Source organism: Rhinatrema bivittatum, chromosome 1, assembly GCF_901001135.1.
Source record: "Rhinatrema bivittatum chromosome 1, aRhiBiv1.1, whole genome shotgun sequence".
Taxonomy (NCBI): Eukaryota; Metazoa; Chordata; class Amphibia; order Gymnophiona; family Rhinatrematidae; genus Rhinatrema; species Rhinatrema bivittatum.
Genome location: NC_042615.1, coordinates 744557264 through 744578471, shown reverse-complemented (window position 1 = coordinate 744578471; position 21208 = coordinate 744557264). Strand labels below are relative to the sequence as shown.

The 21208-nt window shown below is 41.1% G+C and overlaps 1 protein-coding gene across 1 annotated transcript in view; it reads right to left on the bottom strand.

Moving 5' to 3' along the window:
• TTC33 (tetratricopeptide repeat domain 33) overlaps positions 1-21208 on the bottom strand; it is a 286624-nt gene that overhangs the window by 11362 nt on the left and 254054 nt on the right. The window contains exon 4 of the mRNA XM_029578188.1: positions 9209-9340. Within this exon, the coding sequence (XP_029434048.1) occupies positions 9209-9340 (132 nt within the window). The remainder of the gene's footprint in view (positions 1-9208; positions 9341-21208) is intronic.

The following is a 21208-nucleotide window of genomic DNA, read 5'->3' as shown; positions in this document are numbered from 1 at the left end:
AGAAGTAATCGCACTAAGGAATAAAAAGTGAAGATGGAACATAAGCTGCAAAAGTTCCAAAATAACATTCTGACAGGAAATTATATTGTTACATCCTCTCTTTTGAAATAATTACTGTGCAAACATTATCAAATAAATTCAATATTTTTAAACTTTCAATACTCAGTTTCATAATTGTTTTGCTGATACTTTTATTTGCTATCGTGACCTTTATGATGCTTGCTTTCCACCATCATTCTTACATAATTGATCTTTCAAATAGAATGGTGTGTACATAGAAACAAAAGTCAAATATGTTTAATTATCAACGCTACTGGCTTTGCTGCGTGGTTCACTGTTACAAAATATCTCCTTGCAGTGCTGTTCTGAAGAATAGCTATTCATTACAGCCACCACTTCATTCAATTGCACTCTTGTCTGGCTGTTCTATTCACTGACTTGAACTTGTTCAGGGAAGGAAAGAATTCTATCCTTGAAGCAAAAGAGTTCTAGTTAACTTGACAGAAGGAATCTGGGGCCCACACAGCAGTCTGCTGTGATTGTACAAAGGAGAAGGAGACTGTTACCCTGACGATTTTCCCAAGACTATTGCCTAGGATGGAAGAGTTAGGTCGGTCATCACAGTCGGTGATTCGATTATTAGGAATGAAGATAGCTGGTTGGCTGGTGGACCTGAGGAACACTTTGTAACTCACCTGTCTGGTTCGAAGGCGGAGGACCTCACGTGTCACTTAGATAGGATTTTAGACAGTGCAGAGGAGAAGCTGGTTGTTGTGGTATATGAGGGTACCAATGACATAGGTTGGTGAGGGAGGGAGAAGCCAAATTTAGGCTTTTAGATAGAAAGTTGAAATTTAGAACTTCCAGGGTAGCATTCTTTGAAATGTTCCCTGTTCCACGTGCAGGTCCCCAGAGGCAGGCTGAGATCTGGAGTCTCAATGCGTGGATAAGACAATGGTGCAAGGAAGATGGATTCAGTTTTTCAAGGAACTGGGCAACCTTCTGGGGATGGGGAATTATTTTCAAACAGACAGGCTCCACCTTAATCAGGGTGGAATCAGGCTGCTTGTACTAAACTTTAAAAAGGAGATAGAACAGTTTTTAAATTGGAACAAAGCGGAAAGCCGACAGTCGCCCAGCAGTGCATGGTTTGGAGGGAGGTATCTTAGAAGGATACTAATGATACAGGAGAGATAGGGCACTCAACAGAGAGGTTCCAACAAAAGCAAAAGTAGTTCATGTACCTATAAGTAAAAAACCATCTGAGTTAAAAAAAATTGCAAATTATTCCTTTCAACTGATAAGCAGGTTGTTAATAGAAACCAAAAACATACTTTGAAATGTTTGTATGCCAATATCAGAAGTCTAAGAAGTAAGATGGGGGAGTTAGAGTATATAGTACTGAATGAAGAGATAAATATAATTGGCATTTCAGAGACCTGGTGGAAGGAGGATAACCAATGGGACAGTACTATACCAGGGTACAAATTATATTACAGTGATAGGGTAGATCAACTTGGTGGGGGATGGCACTTTATGATTGGGATGGTATAGAGACCAATAGAATAAAAATCTTGCAGGAGACTAAATGCACAATAAAATCGTTATGGGTAGAAATCCCATGTGTGTTGGGAAAGAGTTCAGCAATGGAGGTATGCTACCGTCCAACTGGCCAAAATGATCAGATGGACAATGAAATGCTATTATGAAATGCAGTTAGGTAGCTGTGTTTAAAAAAGGATTGGATAAGTTCTTGGAGGAGAAGTCCATTACCTGCTATTAATTAAGTTGACTTAGAAAATATCTACTAGCAACAGTAACATGGAATAGACTTAATTTTTGGGTACTTACCAGGTTCTTATGGCCTGGATTGGCCACCGTTGGAAACAGGATGCTGGGCTTGATGGACCCTTGGTCTGACCCAATATGGCATGTTCTTAAATTAGAGAAACTAATACATTTGGCAGAACAGTAACAATGGGAGATTTCAATTACTCCAATATTGACTGAATAAATGTAACATCAGGACATTCTAGAGAGATAAAAGTTCCTGGATGAAATAAATGACAGCTTCATGGAGCAACTGGCTCAAGAACCAACGAGTGATGGAGCTATTATAGATCTAATTCTTAGTGGAATGCAGGATTTGGTATGAGAGTTAATGATGGTGAGGCCACTTGGCAATAGTGATCACAATATGATCAAATTTGAATTAATGACTGGAAGGGGGCCAATAAGTAAATCTATAGATCTAGCACTAAACTTTCAGAAGGGAGACTTTGATAAAATGAGGAAAATAGAAAAAAACTGAAAGGTGCAGCTACAAAAGGTTAAGAGTGTACAACAGGCATGGACACCGTTAAGAAATACCATTCTAGAAGCGCAGTCCAGATGTATTCCTCACGTTAAAAAAGGTGGAAGGTAGGCCAAATGACTGCTGGCATGGTGAAATAGGTGTAATAGGCTATTTTAGACAAAAGAACTTCCTTCAAAAATTGGAAGAAGGCTCCATCAGAGGAAAAAAGCATAAGCATTGGCAAGTTAAGTGTAAACATTGATAAGATAGGCTAAGAAAGAATTTGAAAAGAAACTGGCAGGAGAGGCAAAAACTTATAATAAAAACTTTTTAAAATATATCAGAAACAGGAAGCCTGTGAGGGAGTTGGTTGGACCATTAGATGATCAAGGGGTTAAAGGGACATTTAGGGAAGATAAGGCCATTGCAGAAAGACTAAATGAATTCTTTGCTTACATGTTTACTTATGAGGAAGTTGGGGACATATTGGTTCTGAAGATAGTTTACAAGGGTGATGATTCGGATGAAGTGAACCAAATCATGTTGAACCTGGAAGATGTAGAAGGCCAGATGGACAAACTAAAGAACAACAAATCACCTGGACCAAATGGTATGCACCCCAGGGTTCTGAAAGAATTCAAAAAATTAAATTTCAGATCTATTACAAGTAATTTGTAACCTATCATTAAAATCATCCATGGCATGTGAAAACTGGAGGGTCACCAATGTAACTCCGATACATATAGAGGGCTACAGGGGTGATCCGGAAAACTATAGATCAGTGAGTCTGACTTCAGTGCTGGGAAAAAATAGTAGAAACTATTTTGAAGAACAAAATCGCAGAATATATAGAAAGACATAGTTGAATGGGACACAGCCAGCATGTATTTACTCAAGGGAAGTCCTGCCTGACAAATATGCCACATTTTTTTGAAGGGGTTAATAAATATGTTGATAAAGGTGAGCAAGGAAATTTAGTGTATTTGGATTTTCAGAAGGTGTTTGACAAAATCCTCCATAAAAAACTCTTGAGAAAATTAAAACGTCATCGGATAAGAGGCAATGTTCTTTTGTGCCCTGCAAACTGGCTAAAGATCGGAAACCGAGAGTAGGATTAAATGGTCAGTTTTCTTGGTGGAGAAAGCCCACCCACCAAATTCACTGCGGCGGCGACACCGGGATCTGCCTGGATCGAAGCCTTGCCCTGCTCTGCCGGCACAGAACAGCAGGACCTAGCAGTGGTGGAAGAAGCAAGGTACTCCTCCCCCCCTCCCATCCAGATCGCAGGAATCGATGAAGTCGGCGCTGCATCAGCGGCCCACCCACCGCCCGCGCACCAACAAGATCACCGCAGCAGCGACACCAGGACCTGCCGGGAGCACAGCCTTGCCCTGCTCTGCCAGCACAGAACAGCAAGAACAGACAACAGTGGTAGAGGAAGCGAGGTACTCCTCCCCCACCCCCCACCTGGATTACAGGAATCGACGGAGGGAGTCAGCGCCGCATCTGCAGCCCACCTACCAACAAGTTCATCATAGCGGCGACACCAGGACCTGCCAGGAGCATGGCCATGTCCTGCTCTGCCAGTGCAGCACAGCAGGAACCGCCGGCAGCAGTGGAGAAAGAGAGGTACTCCTCCCCCCACCACACAGATCACAGGAATCGACAAGGAGTTGTGTCATGTCAGCGGATCACCTACAGTCCGCCTACCAACAAGTTCACCACAACGGCAATGCCGGCACCTGCCAGGAGCACGTCCTTGCCCTGCTCTGCTGGCACAGAACAGCAGGAACTGTCGACAGAGGAAGTGAGGTACTCCTCCCTCCCTACCACCCGGATCTCAGGAATCAACGGAAGGAGTCGGTGTCATGTTGGTGACTCACCCACCAACAAGTTCACATTGGCACGCACACGAAGCACAAAAAAAGGAGCTTGCCCTTTTGTGCGCCCCTTCATGTGCGCCTGAAGTGCAAGCCCAAAATAATTATACCCCAACATACTAGCCTCCTGCCTAGCCCCACACCGGCTCTTCCCACCGGAGTGGGAGCGGAGATGCACCAACAGGGCAATTATCGGAGGGACGCTCCCTCCCCCTCCTGAGAGAACATAAGAACATAAGAAATTGCCATGCTGGGTCAGACCAAGGGTCCATCAAGCCCAGCATCCTGTTTCCAAGAGGCCAAAACCAGGCCACAAGAACCTGGCAATTACCCAAACACTAAGAAGATCCCATGCTACTGATGCAATTAATAGCAGTGGCAATTCCCTAAGTATAATTGATTAATAGCCATTAATGGACTTCTCCTCCAAGAACCTATCCAAACCTTTTTTGAACCCTGCTACACTAACTGCACTAACCACCTCCTCTGGCAACAAATTCCAGAGCTTAATTGTGTGTTGAGTGAAAAAGAATTTTGTCCGATTAGTCTTAAATGTGTTACTTGCTAACTTCATGGAATGCCCCCTAGTCCTTCTATTATTCGAAAGTGTAAATAACCGAGTCACATCTACTCGTTCAAGACCTCTCATGATCTTAAAGACCTCTATCATATCCCCCCTCAGCTGTCTCTTCTCCAAGCTGAACAGCCCTAACCTCTTCAGCCTTTCCTCATAGGAGAGCTGTTCCATCCCCTTTATCATCCCCTTTATCATTTTGGTTGCTCTTCTCTGTACCTCTGTACCAATATGAAAGAAATACAACACGAACTATCGCAACTTAAACTGACATTAAACCCTAAAAAGACTGAAATCATTTGGCTGATTAGAAACTCACTGACAGTTAAAATCACTGCCCTTGAACTGGGGAATTGTCATATTAATCCCTCAAATCAAGAACAGGATTTAGGTGTACAGCTAGATGAGAACCTGACAATGAAAATGTACATCAATAAATTAATCAAGACTGGTTACACCAAGTTGTGTATACTACATCGGTTAAAACCATTACTAACTTCTGCAGACTTCTCTACTGTATTCAAACTCTAATCTTCTCAAACCTTGACTACTGTAACTCCTTACTACTAAGTCTCTCAGCAAGTCTCTTAAAACTACTATAACTATTACAAAATTTGCAAGACTATTATCAGGATCTAGGAAATATGATCACATTACTCTCTTGCTGATATCAGTACATTGATTACCAGTACAAGCCAGAATCTACTATAAATAATACTATAAGTATTAACCATAATATTCATCATCCACTCCAATAACACCGGATTATTAGGATTGACTCTACAATCTTATAATCCTCAGTGAACACTAAGATCTCAAAATAAAGGACTATTGTCTATTCCCACAATGTGGTGTACACATCTGACGCAAATAAGAGATCAAGTGTTCTCAATAGTGGGTACAAAGCTCTGGAATTCTATGCATTATGTATTTTACCAGACAGAAAGAAATGTAAACATGAACTAAAAACATGGCTATTCAAAAATACATATAATTTAACTTAAAACATCAGAATATACAGTACCACAAAAATAATAATCAAATCATGAAGAATAAATCAAACAAGAGAATGCAAGATTCTTAAAACTCACTAAGACGTGAAAACTATCATTTCGTTTTAATTATCTGTACTCTTTCTCTTGATAGACATTAATTGCCTGACTATGAATACCTCCTCTGTAAAAATCAGTTTTTATTTGTTTGTTGAGTTATAATTATGAATGTCACTTTATAAACTGTTGTGATCTACACATGGAACAATGGAATATAAAATGTCTAAATAAATAAATAAGCAAACATACAGTAGAGTGCCTTGGGGATCTGTACTTGGACCGGTGCTTTTTATTATATTTATAAATGATCTGGAAACGGGAATGACAAATAAGAGGATCAAATTAGTAGTTGACACCAAATTATTTAGAGTTCTTAAATCATAATCAGATTGTGATAAATTCCAGGAGAACCTTGAGAGACTGGAAGACTGGGCAAGCAAATGGCAGTAACACACATATGGAAAAGTAACCCACGTTTTAGTTACACAATGTTAGGTTCCATATTAGGAGTTACCACTCAGGAAAAAGATCTGGGCATCATAGTGGACAATACATTGAATCTGTTGGCTCAGTGTGCTGCAGCGGTAAGAAAAGCAAACAGAAGATTAGGAATTATTAGGAAAGGAATGGTGAATAAAATGAAGTATGTCAAAGTATCTCTGTATTGCTCCATGGTGAGACTGCACCTTGAGTATTGTGTGCAATTCTGGTCACTGCATCTCAAAAAAGATATAGTTGCACTGGAGAAGATTCTAAGATGGGTAACCAAAATGATAAAGGGGATAGAATGGCTCCCCTATGAGGAAAGGCTAAAGATCTTAGGGCTGTTTAAGCTTGGAGAAAAGACAGCTGAGGAGGAATATGACAGAGGTCTATAAAATCACGTGAGAGGGATAGAATGGGTAAATGTGAATTGGTAATTTAATCTTTCAGACGGGCACTCCATGAATTTAGCAAGTAGCACATGTAAAACAAATCAGAGAAAATTGTTTTTCACTCAACGCACAATTAAGCTCTGGTATCCATTGCCAGAGGACGTGGTTAAGGAAGCTAGCATAGCTGGATTTATAAAAGGTTTGGACAACTTCCTGGAGAAGTCCATAAATTGCTATTAATCAAACTGACTTAAAGACTAGCCACTGCTTATTACTAGCATTAGTAGCATGGAATTTATTTACTGTCTGGGTATTTGCCAAGTACTTGTATCCTGGATTGGCCACTCTTGGAAATAGGATACTGGGCTTGATGGACCCTCAGTCTGATTCAGTATGACAACTTATGTTCTTATGACTAGACAAGTCAGATTCAAAATGCCAACAGGGCACATCATAGTGGATAATAAAAGAAGTCAATACAAACACAGTATTTAAAGGAAGGAAAGTGGAGGAGTCTGTCCTGAAAAAAGGCAGTATAGTTGCACAGGATATTAGGTATTTAGGGTGACCTAAAAGGTGTAGGAGTTTCCAAAGCCATGCCACTAGGAGAGACTGCTAAGTGAAATGAGGAGACCTTGTTTGTCTGAACCATGGATGTGTGAATGAAGATTAAGGATTCTTCATCAAGAAAATGCAGTCTGTCAAACCATTTCAGTGGAAGAAGTTCTGTTACAATAAAGATTGTTTTGGACCACCATTTGGAATGTAACATTTTTTTTCCTCATTCAAAGTCAGTGCATCCCAAGGTCCTAGAAGTGAAGCTTTCCTCTTGCTTAGGAATGAATTCTAGCCAATATGCCCTTAACCTGCCTCCTGTATCCTCACTACCAAGGTCTGTCTAGCAGGCTGTTTTGATAGAATTGTGATGATAGACTAGCAAGCAGGCTGCAAGGAACATTAATATCTAAAGACCTAGTGATGTTAAGAAGTGGGGGGTGTTTTTCATGCTAGGGGATGAAGACTAAATGTAAATGTAACATTCTATTTCAATATGCTAGCCTTTTTTTGCTGCTTGCCTACATAGGGGTGAATTTTAAAAGAGTTGTTCATGTTAAAAGGCCCAGATACATGAGTATCTGGGCAGAGTGTGAACACCTCGTATTTTTAAACGGCTCAATTATACATTTATATTTGCGAGCAAGCGAATGCATGGGGAAAAGTGGCAGTTAGGGCATGTCAGGGGTGTCCCAGAGCGGAGTCAACATTATGCATGTAAATATGGATTTTAAATCCCACGCCCGCAGCATGAGTCTGGCTGTTACCTGTGCTTGTTTAGTTCTGCTCTTGAAGTCTGAAGAAAACTTGTTTTAGGCCTAAGAAAACTGGGTGAGGGGTCTAGCTAAACTCAGGGGACCGCAGGCTGAAGAACCAGAAGGGTCTGGATGACCTACAGATAGACTGGGCAAATGGGTGGACTATTGGACAAACTATTTCCTTCACATGAGCATGTTTTAAAATCTACCTACAAATTCCTAAAGAAAATATGCGAGGAAAGTTTCCTGTGTAACCACTTAAAATTAGGAGCATAAGTATACATTAGGTGTACTTTAAATAATATGCGTGTTTGTATGGATGGTTTAAAGTTTCAGCGTTTGTGCTCTTGCAGGCTCATACATGGGTATGTGAGCGTATGCGCGTTCGTTACTGTCATACTGATCATTTGTGAATGCTAAACTGAGCACACAAAAATGTACGTATGAAAATATATTCTTGTTTACAAATTTTAAACATGAGACTGCAATCACGTTGCCTGCAGCTTCAATTCACTGAATGAATACAGGTTTTCATCTGCACTAAATCAGTTGTGAATAACGCAATCGGTAATGTGCATGAAAATGCCTGTATAAATGATATTGTCCATTGAGGAATCAGCTCGAAAGTCTCAAAGTAAATCCAACAGATTTTACAAATCCGTAAGTAATGGATACTTGGTGTTAGCAGCACTGCTCTAGCCCAGATTTGCACCAGCCCCAAGCAGAGGAAATATATCCTGATTTAAGGGCTCTAGGAGGCAAATGAAAGATATGCATGCATTTGGGTGCATTTGTGCTTGCAGGCACTTCTGTGGGTGGGATGGAGGGAGTTAGTGAATCATCTATGGTGAATCTTTTTTCTGCTCTTCTTGAAAAAATGTTTTGAGGCCATTCCAATTTTTATGTCAAAATGCAGGTACTATATCAGGAATAACATTTACTATTCACCCTCTAGAGGGCAAAATGTTTTTGGTGAATTAAGTCCAACTTGAATACTAAATTTATCTGCTAAACTAGTGGGTTATTTCATGCTCTTAAAAAGAATCTCTCTGTCTCTATTGGTGTTCTCTTGCGATGGGAACTCAAAGTACAGTGGATGGGACGAAAGGGCAATAATAAGTCATATTAGGACAGCTTGTTTCAGAACTGAACTGTGGCAACAAATCAGAAAACTCAAAGCCCTCTTTCTCACTGATAACATGAAATAGAATCTCTTACCAGTGTTATCTCTCCTAAACCAAGCTGTGCACGTCCCAGTGTCTGCCAGGCCTCCCAATAATGCGGATTTCGCTGGACAGCCAGTTCTGCTGTTTGCACAGCTGGGAACACTTCATGGAGAGTAATCAGCACCTGTGAGACAAAGAGAACAATCAGTTAGGAAAATCCAAGAGTTATCTCAAGTTATGCCCACAAAACCATACCTGAGGGTCTAACATTCAGAGTTAGAGTTGAACCCCTAAGTCAGATATTAAAAGGGGTAATTTTGTTTAAAGGATGTATGTGCAGAAACCCCAGTTCTTTGCATGTAAATGGCTGTCTGAAAATTGCCCAAACGGGGTTTACTCATAAAAATAAGCACAAGAGCGATTTCACGCAGATTTTTACGTGCATTATAAGGAGGCATTTCCGGAGACAGAGTTGGGTCAGGGACAGCATCTATGCGCATACTTTCAAGTGTCATAAGAACATAAGACTTGTCATATTGGGTCACGCCAAGGGTCCATCAAGCCCAATATCCTGTTTCCAACAGTGGCCAATCCAGGCCACAAGCAACTGGCAGGAAACCAGGGGTAGATAGATTCCAAGCTGCTTATCACAAGAATAAGCAGTGGATTTCTGTAACAATGGTTTATGGACTTTTCCTCCAGTAACTTGTCCAAACCGTTTTAAAACACAGCTACATTAATAGCTTTCACCACATCCTCTGGCAACGGATTCCAGAGCTTAATTATGCATTGAATAAAAAAATATTTTCTCTTATTAGATTTAAATTTATCACCTAGTAACTTTATTTTGTGTACTCTAATCTTTGTACTTGCTGAAAGAGTAAACAACCAATTAACATTTACTTGTTCCAATTCACTCATCATTTTATAGACTTCTGTTATATCTTCCCTCAGCCATCTCTTCTCCAAGCCGAAGAGTCCTAATCTCTTTAATGTTTCCTCACAGGGGAATTGTTCCAACCCCTTTATCATTTTGGTTGCCCTTCTCTGTACTTTTTTTTAATTCTGCTATACTCAAGATGAGATTGCACCATGGAGCAATATAGAGGCATTATGATATTCTCTATTTTATATTCTCCGTTCCTTTCCTGCTAATCCCTGGCTTTCTTTTTGCTTTCTTGCCTGTGGCTGCACACTGAGCAAATGATTTCAACTTATTATCAACAATGATGTCCAGATCCTTTTCCTGAATGGTGATTCCTTATGTGCAACCTTGTGTAGCTATAATTTGGGTTACTCTTCCCTAAGTGCATCACTTTACAAGTGTCCACATTAAATTTCATTTGCATGCCCAGTCTCCCAGTTTTGCAAGGTCATCTTACAATTTCTCACAATGAGAAATTATTACCTACCTGATAATTTCCTTTCTTTTGGATAGTCAGATGAATCTACAACCAGTGGGCTATGCACCTCTATCATCAGATAGACCCAGAGCAAAGCTGACATCACAGTGTATGTATATATATATATTCCTGCAGTGACATCAGCCTGCCAGTATTCTCTTCCAAAGCGAACTGTGGACAGACTAGCAAAAACTTGATCAATAACAGATAACCATTTCAGTACTCAGACAACAGGAAACACTGAGCTCAGACAAAGAATACATTAACACTAGTCTAGGGACTGGACTAACCCTTACCAGTAACCCCTGGAACATGTAGCCACACAGGAGGACCATAGCACAAGCATTTGGCAGCCAAGGGCGGGAAGCTGGATTCATTTGACAATTCTAAAGAAAAGGAAATTATCAGTAGTGTCTAATCAGATGAATCCAGAACCAGTGGGATGTACCCAAGCTACTCCCTAATAGAGCGGGAGGCTGCCTGTGACCCAGTCAAAACCACATGAGCAAAGGCTGTGTCCTCTCAGACCTGCAGATTCAGATGATAACACTTGAAAAAGGTGTGTAAGGAGGAACATGTCACAGCTCGGCATATGTTGACGGAAGACAACAATCTAACTTCCGTCCATGACACTACCTGAGCCCTAATGGAATGAGCCCTAACCAGACAAGGCGACGGCTGTTCAGGATCCAGGTATGCGGCTGTGACCACCTCCTTAATCCAGTGAGCTATTGTAGCCCGAGAAGCCAGCTCACACTGTTTACTGTCACCCTGGAGGACATACAGGTGAAACGTCTTCTGGAAAGGTTTAGAAACCTGCAGATACCTCAAGATATTTATTTATTTATTTATTTCACATTTTTCTATACCGAGCTTCATGGTTGAATACCATATCAGATCGGTTTACATCAAACGAGGGATGTTTCTTGATGTTCAAGGATTGCAACAGGCGATACTCCTCCACATCTCCTCCCCTATCCAGAGATGGCAGGGAAATGGACTGATTCAAGTGAAAATCTGAGACTACTCTTGGCAAGAAGAAAGGAACAGTAAACATTTGTATCGTCCCTGGAGTCACTCGAATGAATGGCTTCCGGCAAAACAAGGCCTGCAGCTTGAAAATTCAATGCGCAAAACAAATCGCCACAAAACTCCACTTCGTCCACATTTATCCTCCAGACCCATCAGAAATGCCTACAAAGGCACACTAGTCGCAGCTCCAGTTAAATCAACACTAAGAAAAAGAGCACTCTCATCTGCGGGACCCCATCAATGGAATGATCTCCCACCAGACCTACGCCTCGAACCCAGTCTACCAGAGTTCAAGAAAAGGTTAAAAACCTGGCTCTTTAGGCAGGCTTTCCAATTACCAGAGTGTAACTAAGCTCCTCCTCCTGACTCTCAGATCCTTCAGATCCTTTCATTATATTCTGGTATAATATTATATTCTGGTATAATGTTTTGTAGCCCGGTTGTTGCTACTAAAGTTCATTGTAAAAAGTTGAACACACGCTCTGTTTAATATCAATTGTTAACTATTATGGTTCTATGTTTCTTGTAATAAGCCCAGGGTGGAACATCCCATCCAGGGTATCTTATTGTTTAATGTAAACCGGACTGATTTGTATTGTATACAGGAATTCCGGTATATAAAAAATTAAAAATAAATAAATAAATAAGAGGGATATGCGCTGGAGTTTTGCAGTGTTTCTAGGGACATGTTCATGATATCTCCCTGCCACTCCCTGCAGAAGAAGCAAACAGTAGAGTATAGATTGTCAAGGCTCCTCAGTCTGAGGGCTGTGGTTCCATTGCCCACCTCTCAAGAAAATATGGGTCGATATTCCATTTATTTCATTGTACTCAAGAAGGAGGGCTCCTTTCATCCTATCCTGGACCTCAAAGGGGTCATTTGTGGGTGCCGTGGGTGAGGGCACATATGCATCCTCTTAAGCACTCCCTGCTATCTTGTTGGAGCCCACAGTCTCAGGACTATTCGATTCGGCTCCACCTGCCGATGGAGGTCTGCTTTCAACTACAGTGGTGGTTACAAGCAGATCATCTAAGAAAGGGAGTTTCCCTAAATTCACCGGACTGTGTTTTCAAGGTCAGTAACTGCAAGGAAAAATTATGCATCGGACTAAACGTAGGGTCTGCTAAGAAATCCAAAACCAGATTAAGACTCCGCAAGGGCACTGGTAACTGCAAGGGAGGACAAATATGTTTCACTCCTTTCAAAAAATGGGCCACATCTAGATAAGCTGTTGGAAACAGGATGCTGGGCTTGATGGACCCTTGGTCTGACCCAGTATGGCATTTTCTTATGTTTCTTATGTTCTTAAGGAACCACCATGCACCTGATCCCTGAAACAGGCAAGAGCCATTACTTGCACTATTAAGGAATTAAGGGCCAGTCCTTTATTCAATCCATCCTGCAAAAATTCAAAATGAGCGGGATCTTAACCGAACAAGAAAGAACACCTTGATCTTCACAGCAAGCCATAGAGATGACCGATTGGCTCTTGATTTCCCAGATATTAAAGATGCTGGGAGTACCTGGGGCAGATTCCATGCCTCAGCCAAAGAAAAATCCCATTTTGGTTTCTTTGCATAAAGCTCCTTGTTTTTACCCTGTTATGTTACCCAACAGGACTCCGGATGGCTGATGATGAGGCCGATCCTAGCTCTCTGGAGGATGGGGAAATTCCTCCTGGACTGTAAGTAACTGATCCTAGATCCTAGCCCTGATTTTGATCCAGCATTTTTCTGTTATTCCTTTTGTAGTTCCAGCTTAGTTGAAATCAGGGCTTGAAAGACTATTGATATATATGTGGAGTTGCCATATTTGAATAATATAATAAATATATTCAGTTGACCAACAAAGACTTTTCTGCACTTGTCGTGTGTACACTTATACTGTTGAGTGCAGCACCTGCTCCAGTAGCGGTATTTTGGACCTTCCATGCAGGTTACCACAATGATAAAGCTTGAAATAGCTTGCCAGTGGAGGTGGTAGAGGCCATCACTTTTGACTGATTTCATTTCTTTGTATACTACCTCCCCAGTCATTAGAAGGCTGCCTGAAGGGTTGTACAACGTATTAAACTATTTATAAAAACTCAATTACAAGTAACATATAATAAGTTTCCTTTAAAACCTAATAATAACCTAAGAAAATTTATGGTTAAGTGGTTATGGTTAAGTTTATTTATATGCCACCTATGCATACATCCTAAGTGATGGGGGTGGTGTGCGTTTATGTGAGGGTGGGGTATGTTTGAGGGGTGTGGGTGGCACCACTTTCCCGCTTGCATGCCCCAAATCACTATCATTTAAAGAAGTGAGCAGACACACACTACCCCCATCCCTACACCACCTCACCCAGACATACCCATCCAGCTACATCTACTTCCACATACTCCTCCCCCAGCTTCATCCATTCCTCCAACTGTACAAAACAACTACAAGAAATGTACACTCAGAGCTTCTGTAACACACACATGCTGATCATGAAGTCATAAAACATGCTCTTTGAAGTTGCTATGCAATACTATACTTGTTATTAATGTTTAAAAAAAGGTAAAAGTGGCCCGCCTGGTGGCTCAAACAGCAAGTGTTGTGCACAGCCATGCAAAAGGTCTCTGGTTTGATCTCTGAGCAGTCTTTCAGCCCTTGGGACAGCTGGGGATGGGGATACTACAAAGGCAGTGTTCATAGTCCCTAGGGGGTGGGGAGAGAATTATGGTCATTGCTCAAGATTGAAACCTAGTGGCTGGTTTCAAGGCTCATGATTGCAGGATTCTGGAAGAAGACCTGATGCATAGCCCACAGCCTAGGACCATCCCTGCAATAACAATGCTATCTATGTTGGGGGGGGGGGGGGAGTGGGAGGTTGATATGAAACAAAGGAAAACAGTTCTGGGTAGTTGAAAATGAAGGTTTCTGGTGCTAGATCCTAGCCCTGATTTCAACTAAGCTGGAACTACAAAAGGAATAACAGAAAAATGCTGGATCAAACCCCCCCCCCCCCCCAAAAAAAAAAAAAACCTGGGTAATGCAATATCTCTTTTCTGACAGATTATACAGTAATATCAATTTCCTTTGCTAGCCCCTATTTTAAAAATATTTACTTATGTTGCCTTCCTTCCACCTTTAATTTTTCTTTAATTGATGGCTCACAATATCAATGTACTATATGCCATTAACATTTCTAAATCATCTGCAACAGAGCTCCTCCAGCTATGGTCTCTTTCAGAATAAAGCAAGTAACACACACATTTTTTTATCTTTGTTATTTAGTTGATCCAAGTGATCCATGATAAAAAAAAATAGCCTTGTTTGACATATTTTATTATTCTCTGCATGTAGTCATTCATTTCAGTTTCCTTAAAATGTGTTCAGATGCTTCTCATTATGTTATAAAATGGGCTTTCAATACCAGTAATAAAGAATGTGATTTCCCAGCATTATATGTTGCCAAGGGAAGACGTGTGGTAAAAATTCAAACTGCAGCTACTTGAACTGAATACACTATGCACCTATTAAATTGTCTAAATAAATTAAAGAACTCTGAATTGAAAACAGATAAATTCTGGTATATCAACATAATGGTTAATCTAGATTTTAAATATGAACTTTGTCCTAAAAAAAAAAAAATCATTCCTTTTAAATCTAGTTTTCATTGTTTTTAGAAGAATCATTAAAAGCCGAATGAGGAATATGTGCCATCTTGATCCTTGCGATCAGCTGATAAACACCAGTTAAAAGTTCCTACAGAAAAGGAAGCTAGGCTGCAAGATACACAAAACAGAGCTTTTTCTGTTGCTTCTCCTTTACTATGGAATGCCCTACCAAAACAATCAGATTTTTTGCTATTTAGGGAATCAGTTAAGACTGTTATTTAGGCAAAGTTTCCCAAATGTTCTATTAAGCTATAGGCTCTATAAAGGAAGGAAGGACTTTTAATGTTTTATGATTTTTGTGTATTGCTGAAAGTTTTATGTGTGTAAAATTGTAATCCACTCTGGACATGGTTCATGGCGTTTGCAGAATATAAATAATTAAATAATACATAAATACATAGCTAAAGCTCCGGATATCAGTCCTGAGCCCCATTCCTTGAACTGACTGGCGCTGCGGCATTTACAATACCAGGGGCATACAGAGATGTAGGCACAAAGGAGCAGAATCAAGTGGACCAAATGATCCTTTTCAGCAGCCACCGATATTTCAACAGGTCTGCCTTCAAGTAGCTTGGATGAAAAGTTTTCTCCCTAATTGAATTATAAGGATTCACTACAAAGGATAAGAAGATTACTTGAGCAAAGATCCTTTCCTTGACCCATTTATAGTCCAGGACTTGTGAAAGCAATAAGTTACCTCAGGGAAATTTGCAAAAATAAAGTCGTGTTTGCAACCAAAGGCTGCATATTGGTCTCAATAACAGTTAGGCTTTGATATTCATTTACCATACTGTCAGATGACTGAAACTCTAAATCTATTTTGTAAATATTTATGGATTTTTGCAGGCATTAGTCATTATACTTATCTCAGCTGTTATATATGTCTTTGAATAAATCTCTGTCCAACTGCCTGTGCTAGAAGTCTGTAGATTACACTATTGTAAATGGAAGTGCCATCTTCCCTTTCTAAGACAATCCACAGTCTTCTCTCTTTTTCATAAACCTTGCATTTCAGCTGCTTTATTAACCTACTTCATTAGAAAACACAGATTGTATTGCTTCTGAAGAGCCCAAACTAATCAACAATTTGAAATTCATCATTCCATATTTTACAATTAAATTACTTTAGACCCTTCCTCTCTTCTCAATACACATATGCATCTCAAGGCAATCATCTTGCTGTGAGCCTTGTAAGAGGCATACATGCACTAGGTTGATCATTCAGTGATCCATTTCTTTTTTTCTAGTAGCTATGAAGTCCTTGGTTCAATGTAAGCTTTTCTCAAGTTTTGCATTAAGAAAACCAATTTTATGATTTCACAACAGGAGACATGGTCACAGATTTGCTACTTTTTTTTTGGCATGTGGTTGGTATAAAATATCAAAAGGTGGAAGTTTTGTGATGTGGTGGACTCGGTAGGATGCACTTCAGCCGAGTTCTGGATGCCACCCTACTAATACAGCTTTTGTTTCTGTCTCACCCGGTTAAATTGGAGTCTAACCAGGAGGTTGAATACTAAAACCTGCATGGACAAATTTGTATTCAAATCCAGTGAAGAGATGGCAACAAAAACCACCAAAAAGAGAAGGAAAATGTTGGGAATTATTAGAAAATGTTGGGAATTATTAGAAAAACACAGACTTTGAGGAAATGGGGAAGTACCTAGAGGAAGAACTAAATGGATGGGAGAATGAGAGAGATGTGGATCAGCAGTGGATCAATCTAAAAGGAGCAATCACCAAGGCAACTACTCTTTATGTTAGAAATGTAAAGAAAAGCAAAAGGAAAATGAAACCTATCTGGTTCTCAAACGAGGTGGCTGACAAAATTAAAGCTAAAAGAACAGCATTCAAAAAATATAAAAGATCCCAAAGGGAGGAGCACAAAGAAGAATATTTGATTCAACTGAGGGAGACGAAGAAATTAATCAAGTTGGCAAAAAGTCAAGCGGAAGAGAGGATTGCCAAGGAGATAAAAAATGGTGACAAAACATTTTTCAGATACATCAGCGAAAAGAGAAAAGTCCATAGTGGTATAGTGAAATTGAAAGGTGGAAATGATCAATGTGTGGAGAGAGACGAAGAAATGGCAGAAATATTAAATGAATACTTCAGCTCTGTATTCACTAAAGAAGACCCTGGAGAAGGACCATTTCTACACAAGAAGCTGGAGGGTAGTGGAATAGATGAAAATCATTTTACAGTAGAAAATGTATGGGAAGAGCTAAAGAATCTGAAAGTGGACAAAGCCATGGGGCCTGATGGGATTCATCCAAGGATTCTGAGGGAGCTCAGAGATGTGCTGGCGGGTCCGCTGTGTGACCTGTTCAATAGATCCCTAGAAACGGGAGTGGTGCCGAGTGATTGGAGAAGAGCGGTGGTGGTCCCGCTTCACAAGAGTGGGAACAGAGAAGAGGCTGGTAACTACAGACCGGTTAGCCTCACTTCGGTGGTGGGAAAAGTAATGGAGTCACTGTTGAAAGAGAGAATAGTGAAATATCTACAGTCCGGAGAATTGATGGACCAGAGGCAGCATGGATTCACCAGGGGAAGATCCTGTCAGACAAATCTGATTGACTTTTTCGACTGGGTAACCAAGGAATTGGATCAAGGAAGAGCGCTAGATGTCATCTACTTGGATTTCAGCAAAGCTTTTGATACGGTTCCGCACAGGAGACTGGTGAATAAAACAAAAAGCTTGGGAGTGAGTGCCGAAGTGGTGACCTGGATTGCAAACTGGTTGACGGACAGAAGACAATGCGTGATGGTAAATGGAACTTTCTCTGAAGAGAGAGCGGTTTTAAGTGGTGTACCGCAAGGATCGGTGTTGGGACCGGTCCTGTTCAATATCTTTGTGAGCGACATTGCGGACGGGATAGAAGGTAAGGTTTGTCTTTTTGCGGACGACACTAAGATCTGCAACAGAGTGGACACGCCGGAAGGAGTGGAGAGAATGAGACGGGATTTAAGGAAGCTGGAAGAGTGGTCGAAGATATGGCAGCTGAAATTCAATGCCAAGAAGTGCAAAGTCATGCATTTGGGGAGTGGAAATCCGAATGAACTGTATTCGATGGGGGGGGAAAGGCTGATGTGCACGGAGCAGGAGAGAGACCTTGGGGTGATAGTGTCTAATGATATGAAGTCGGCGAAACAATGCGACAAGGCGATTGCAAAAGCCAGAAGAATGCTGGGATGCATAGAGAGAGGAATATCGAGTAAGAAAAGGGAAGTGATAATCCCCTTGTACAGGTCCTTGGTGAGGCCTCACCTGGAGTACTGTGTTCAGTTCTGGAGACCGTATCTACAAAGAGACAAGGACAAGTTGGAGGCGGTACAGAGAAGGGCGACCAGGAAGGTGGAGGGTCTTCATCGGTTGACATACGAGGAGAGATTGAAGAATCTAAATATGTACACCCTGGAGGAAAGGAGGAGCAGGGGTGATATGATTCAAACTTTCAGATACTTGAAAAACTTTAACGATCCAAAGACAATGACAAACCTTTTCCAACAGAAAAAAATCAGCAGAACCAGAGGTCACGAGCTGAGGCTCCAAGGAGGAAGACTAAGAACCAATGTCAGGAAGAATTTCTTCACGGAGAGAGTGGTGGATGCCTGGAATGCCCTTCCGGAGGAAGTGGTGAAGTCCAAAACTGTGAAGCACTTCAAAGGGGCATGGGATAAATATTGTGGATCCATCAGGTCCAGAGGACGCATATAAAGAGCAGGTAGTAAAATACTGCACGGAGCGGCAGTAGCCACAGAGGCATTCACGGAGCGGGATGCCAGTGGCCAGTGGTAGGTGTCCACCTTCATGGAGCGGAAGGATGTAGGGCTGTCATCTCCCAATTAAATAAAAAACAAAAACAAAAAACAAAACAGGGATGGGATCCATCAGGTCTAGAGGACACATATAAAGAGCAGGTAGTAAAATACTGCACGGAGCGGCAGTAGCCACAGAGGCATTCACGGAGCGGGATGCCAGTGGCCAGTGGTAGGTGTCCATATAAAGAGCAGGTAGTAAAATACTGCACAGAGCGGCAGTAGCCACAGAGGCATTCACGGAGCGGGATGCCAGTGGCCAGTGGTAGGTGTCCACCTTCACGGAGCGGAAGGATGGAGGGCTGTCATCTCCCAATTAAATAAATAATAAAAAAACCCAGGGATGGGATCCATCAGTTCTAGAGGACGCATATAAAGAGCAGGTAGTAAAACACTGCATGGAGCGGCAGTAGCCACAGAGGCATTAACGGAGCGGGATGCCAGTGGCCGGTGGTAGGTGTCCACCTTCACAGAGTAGAAGGATGAAGGGCATCCATCTCCCAATTAAAAAAAGAAAAGAAAAAAAGAAAAAAAAACAGGGATGGGTTCATGGGCTTATAGGTATTACCAATTATTAGGCTTTTCAATATTTGATGATAGTTAATGTGACTTTCAAGGCATTCTTCACTTTCGGTGCATGTCCGGCATGACTCCTTGCTTCAATGACAGGGGAAAAGAAAAACTGATACTTCACACATTTCCAGCATTGTCCTCTGCTTCATGGCAGAGAGCTATGCTGCCGCTTACCCAACTAATCAAACTTAATATTTCACTTGGAAGCAGCTCCAGCACTGCTCTCTACATTAATGGTGGGGGTGAAAAGGGAATTAGAACATAAGATTACTAAGAGCCAAGAGAAACAGTTAAGTATGAGAACAAATGTGTGAAGCTTGCTGGGCAGACTGGATGGACCGGTTGGTCTTCTTCTGCCGTCATTTCTATGTTTCTATGTTTCTATGTATGTAAAAGGAATGATGAATAAAACGGAAAATGTCATAATGCCTCTGTATCGCTCCATGGTGAGACCGCACCTTGAATACTGTGTACAATTCTGGTCGCCGCATCTCAAAAAAAATATAATTGCGATGGAGAAGGTACACCAAAATGATAAGGGGAATGGAACAACTCCCCTATGAGGAAAGACTAAAGAGGTTAGGACTTTTCAGCTTGGAGAAGAGACGACTGAGGGGGGATATGATAGAGGTGTTTAAAATCATGAGAGGTCTAGAACGGGTAGATGTGAATCGGTTATTTACTCTTTCGGATAGTAGAAAGACTAGGGGGCACTCCATGAAGTTAGCATGTGGCACATTTAAAACTAATCGGAGAAAGTTCTTTTTTACTCAACGCACAATTAAACTCTGGAATTTGTTGCCAGAGAATGTGGTTCGTGCAGTTAGTATAGCTGTGTTTAAAAAAGGATTGGATAAGTTCTTGGAGAAGTCCATTACCTGCTATTAAGTTCACTTAGAGAATAGCCACTGCCATTAGCAATGGTTACATGGAATAGACTTAGTTTTTGGGTACTTGCCAGGTTCTTATGGCCTGGATTGGCCACTGTTGGAAACAGGATGCTGGGCTTGATGGACCCTTGGTCTGACCCAGTATGGCATTTTCTTATGTTCTTAAAACAAAATGGAGGCTACAAAAGCTAACTCACCCACCACTACAGTGAAAGACACGCTGGAAGTGAGAGTTATAATGGAGGTAATGGCTGAGCTGTACAGAAAGCTAAACCACATATCAGAGCTCCAAATTTCGGTGTTTGATTTCAGAGTTTGGTTAGAGGCAGCGGACGGGTGCATTACTGTGTTTGACGACGACATGGCACATCTGGAAAGGAAAATCGCTGACTTGAAAAAAGCTGCTCAGGCAAGAAAAGAAAAATTTGACAAACTCAAAAAACATTCATGCCAGAATAACCTCTGATTTGTGGGGTTTCCAGAAAGCATCCCCAACCACGACCTTGTAAGTACTCTGGAAAACTGACTATTGAAGGAGTTCATGCTCCCTGAGCACGTGGGGGCCTTTAGTGTTTGAATGCGCCCATCATATAAGCCTGAAGGCAGCTAATAACCAGAGAGCTTGTGTGGTCATCTCTAGATTGCTGAATTATGTGCACAAGCTAACTGATTTTGCAATCTTATT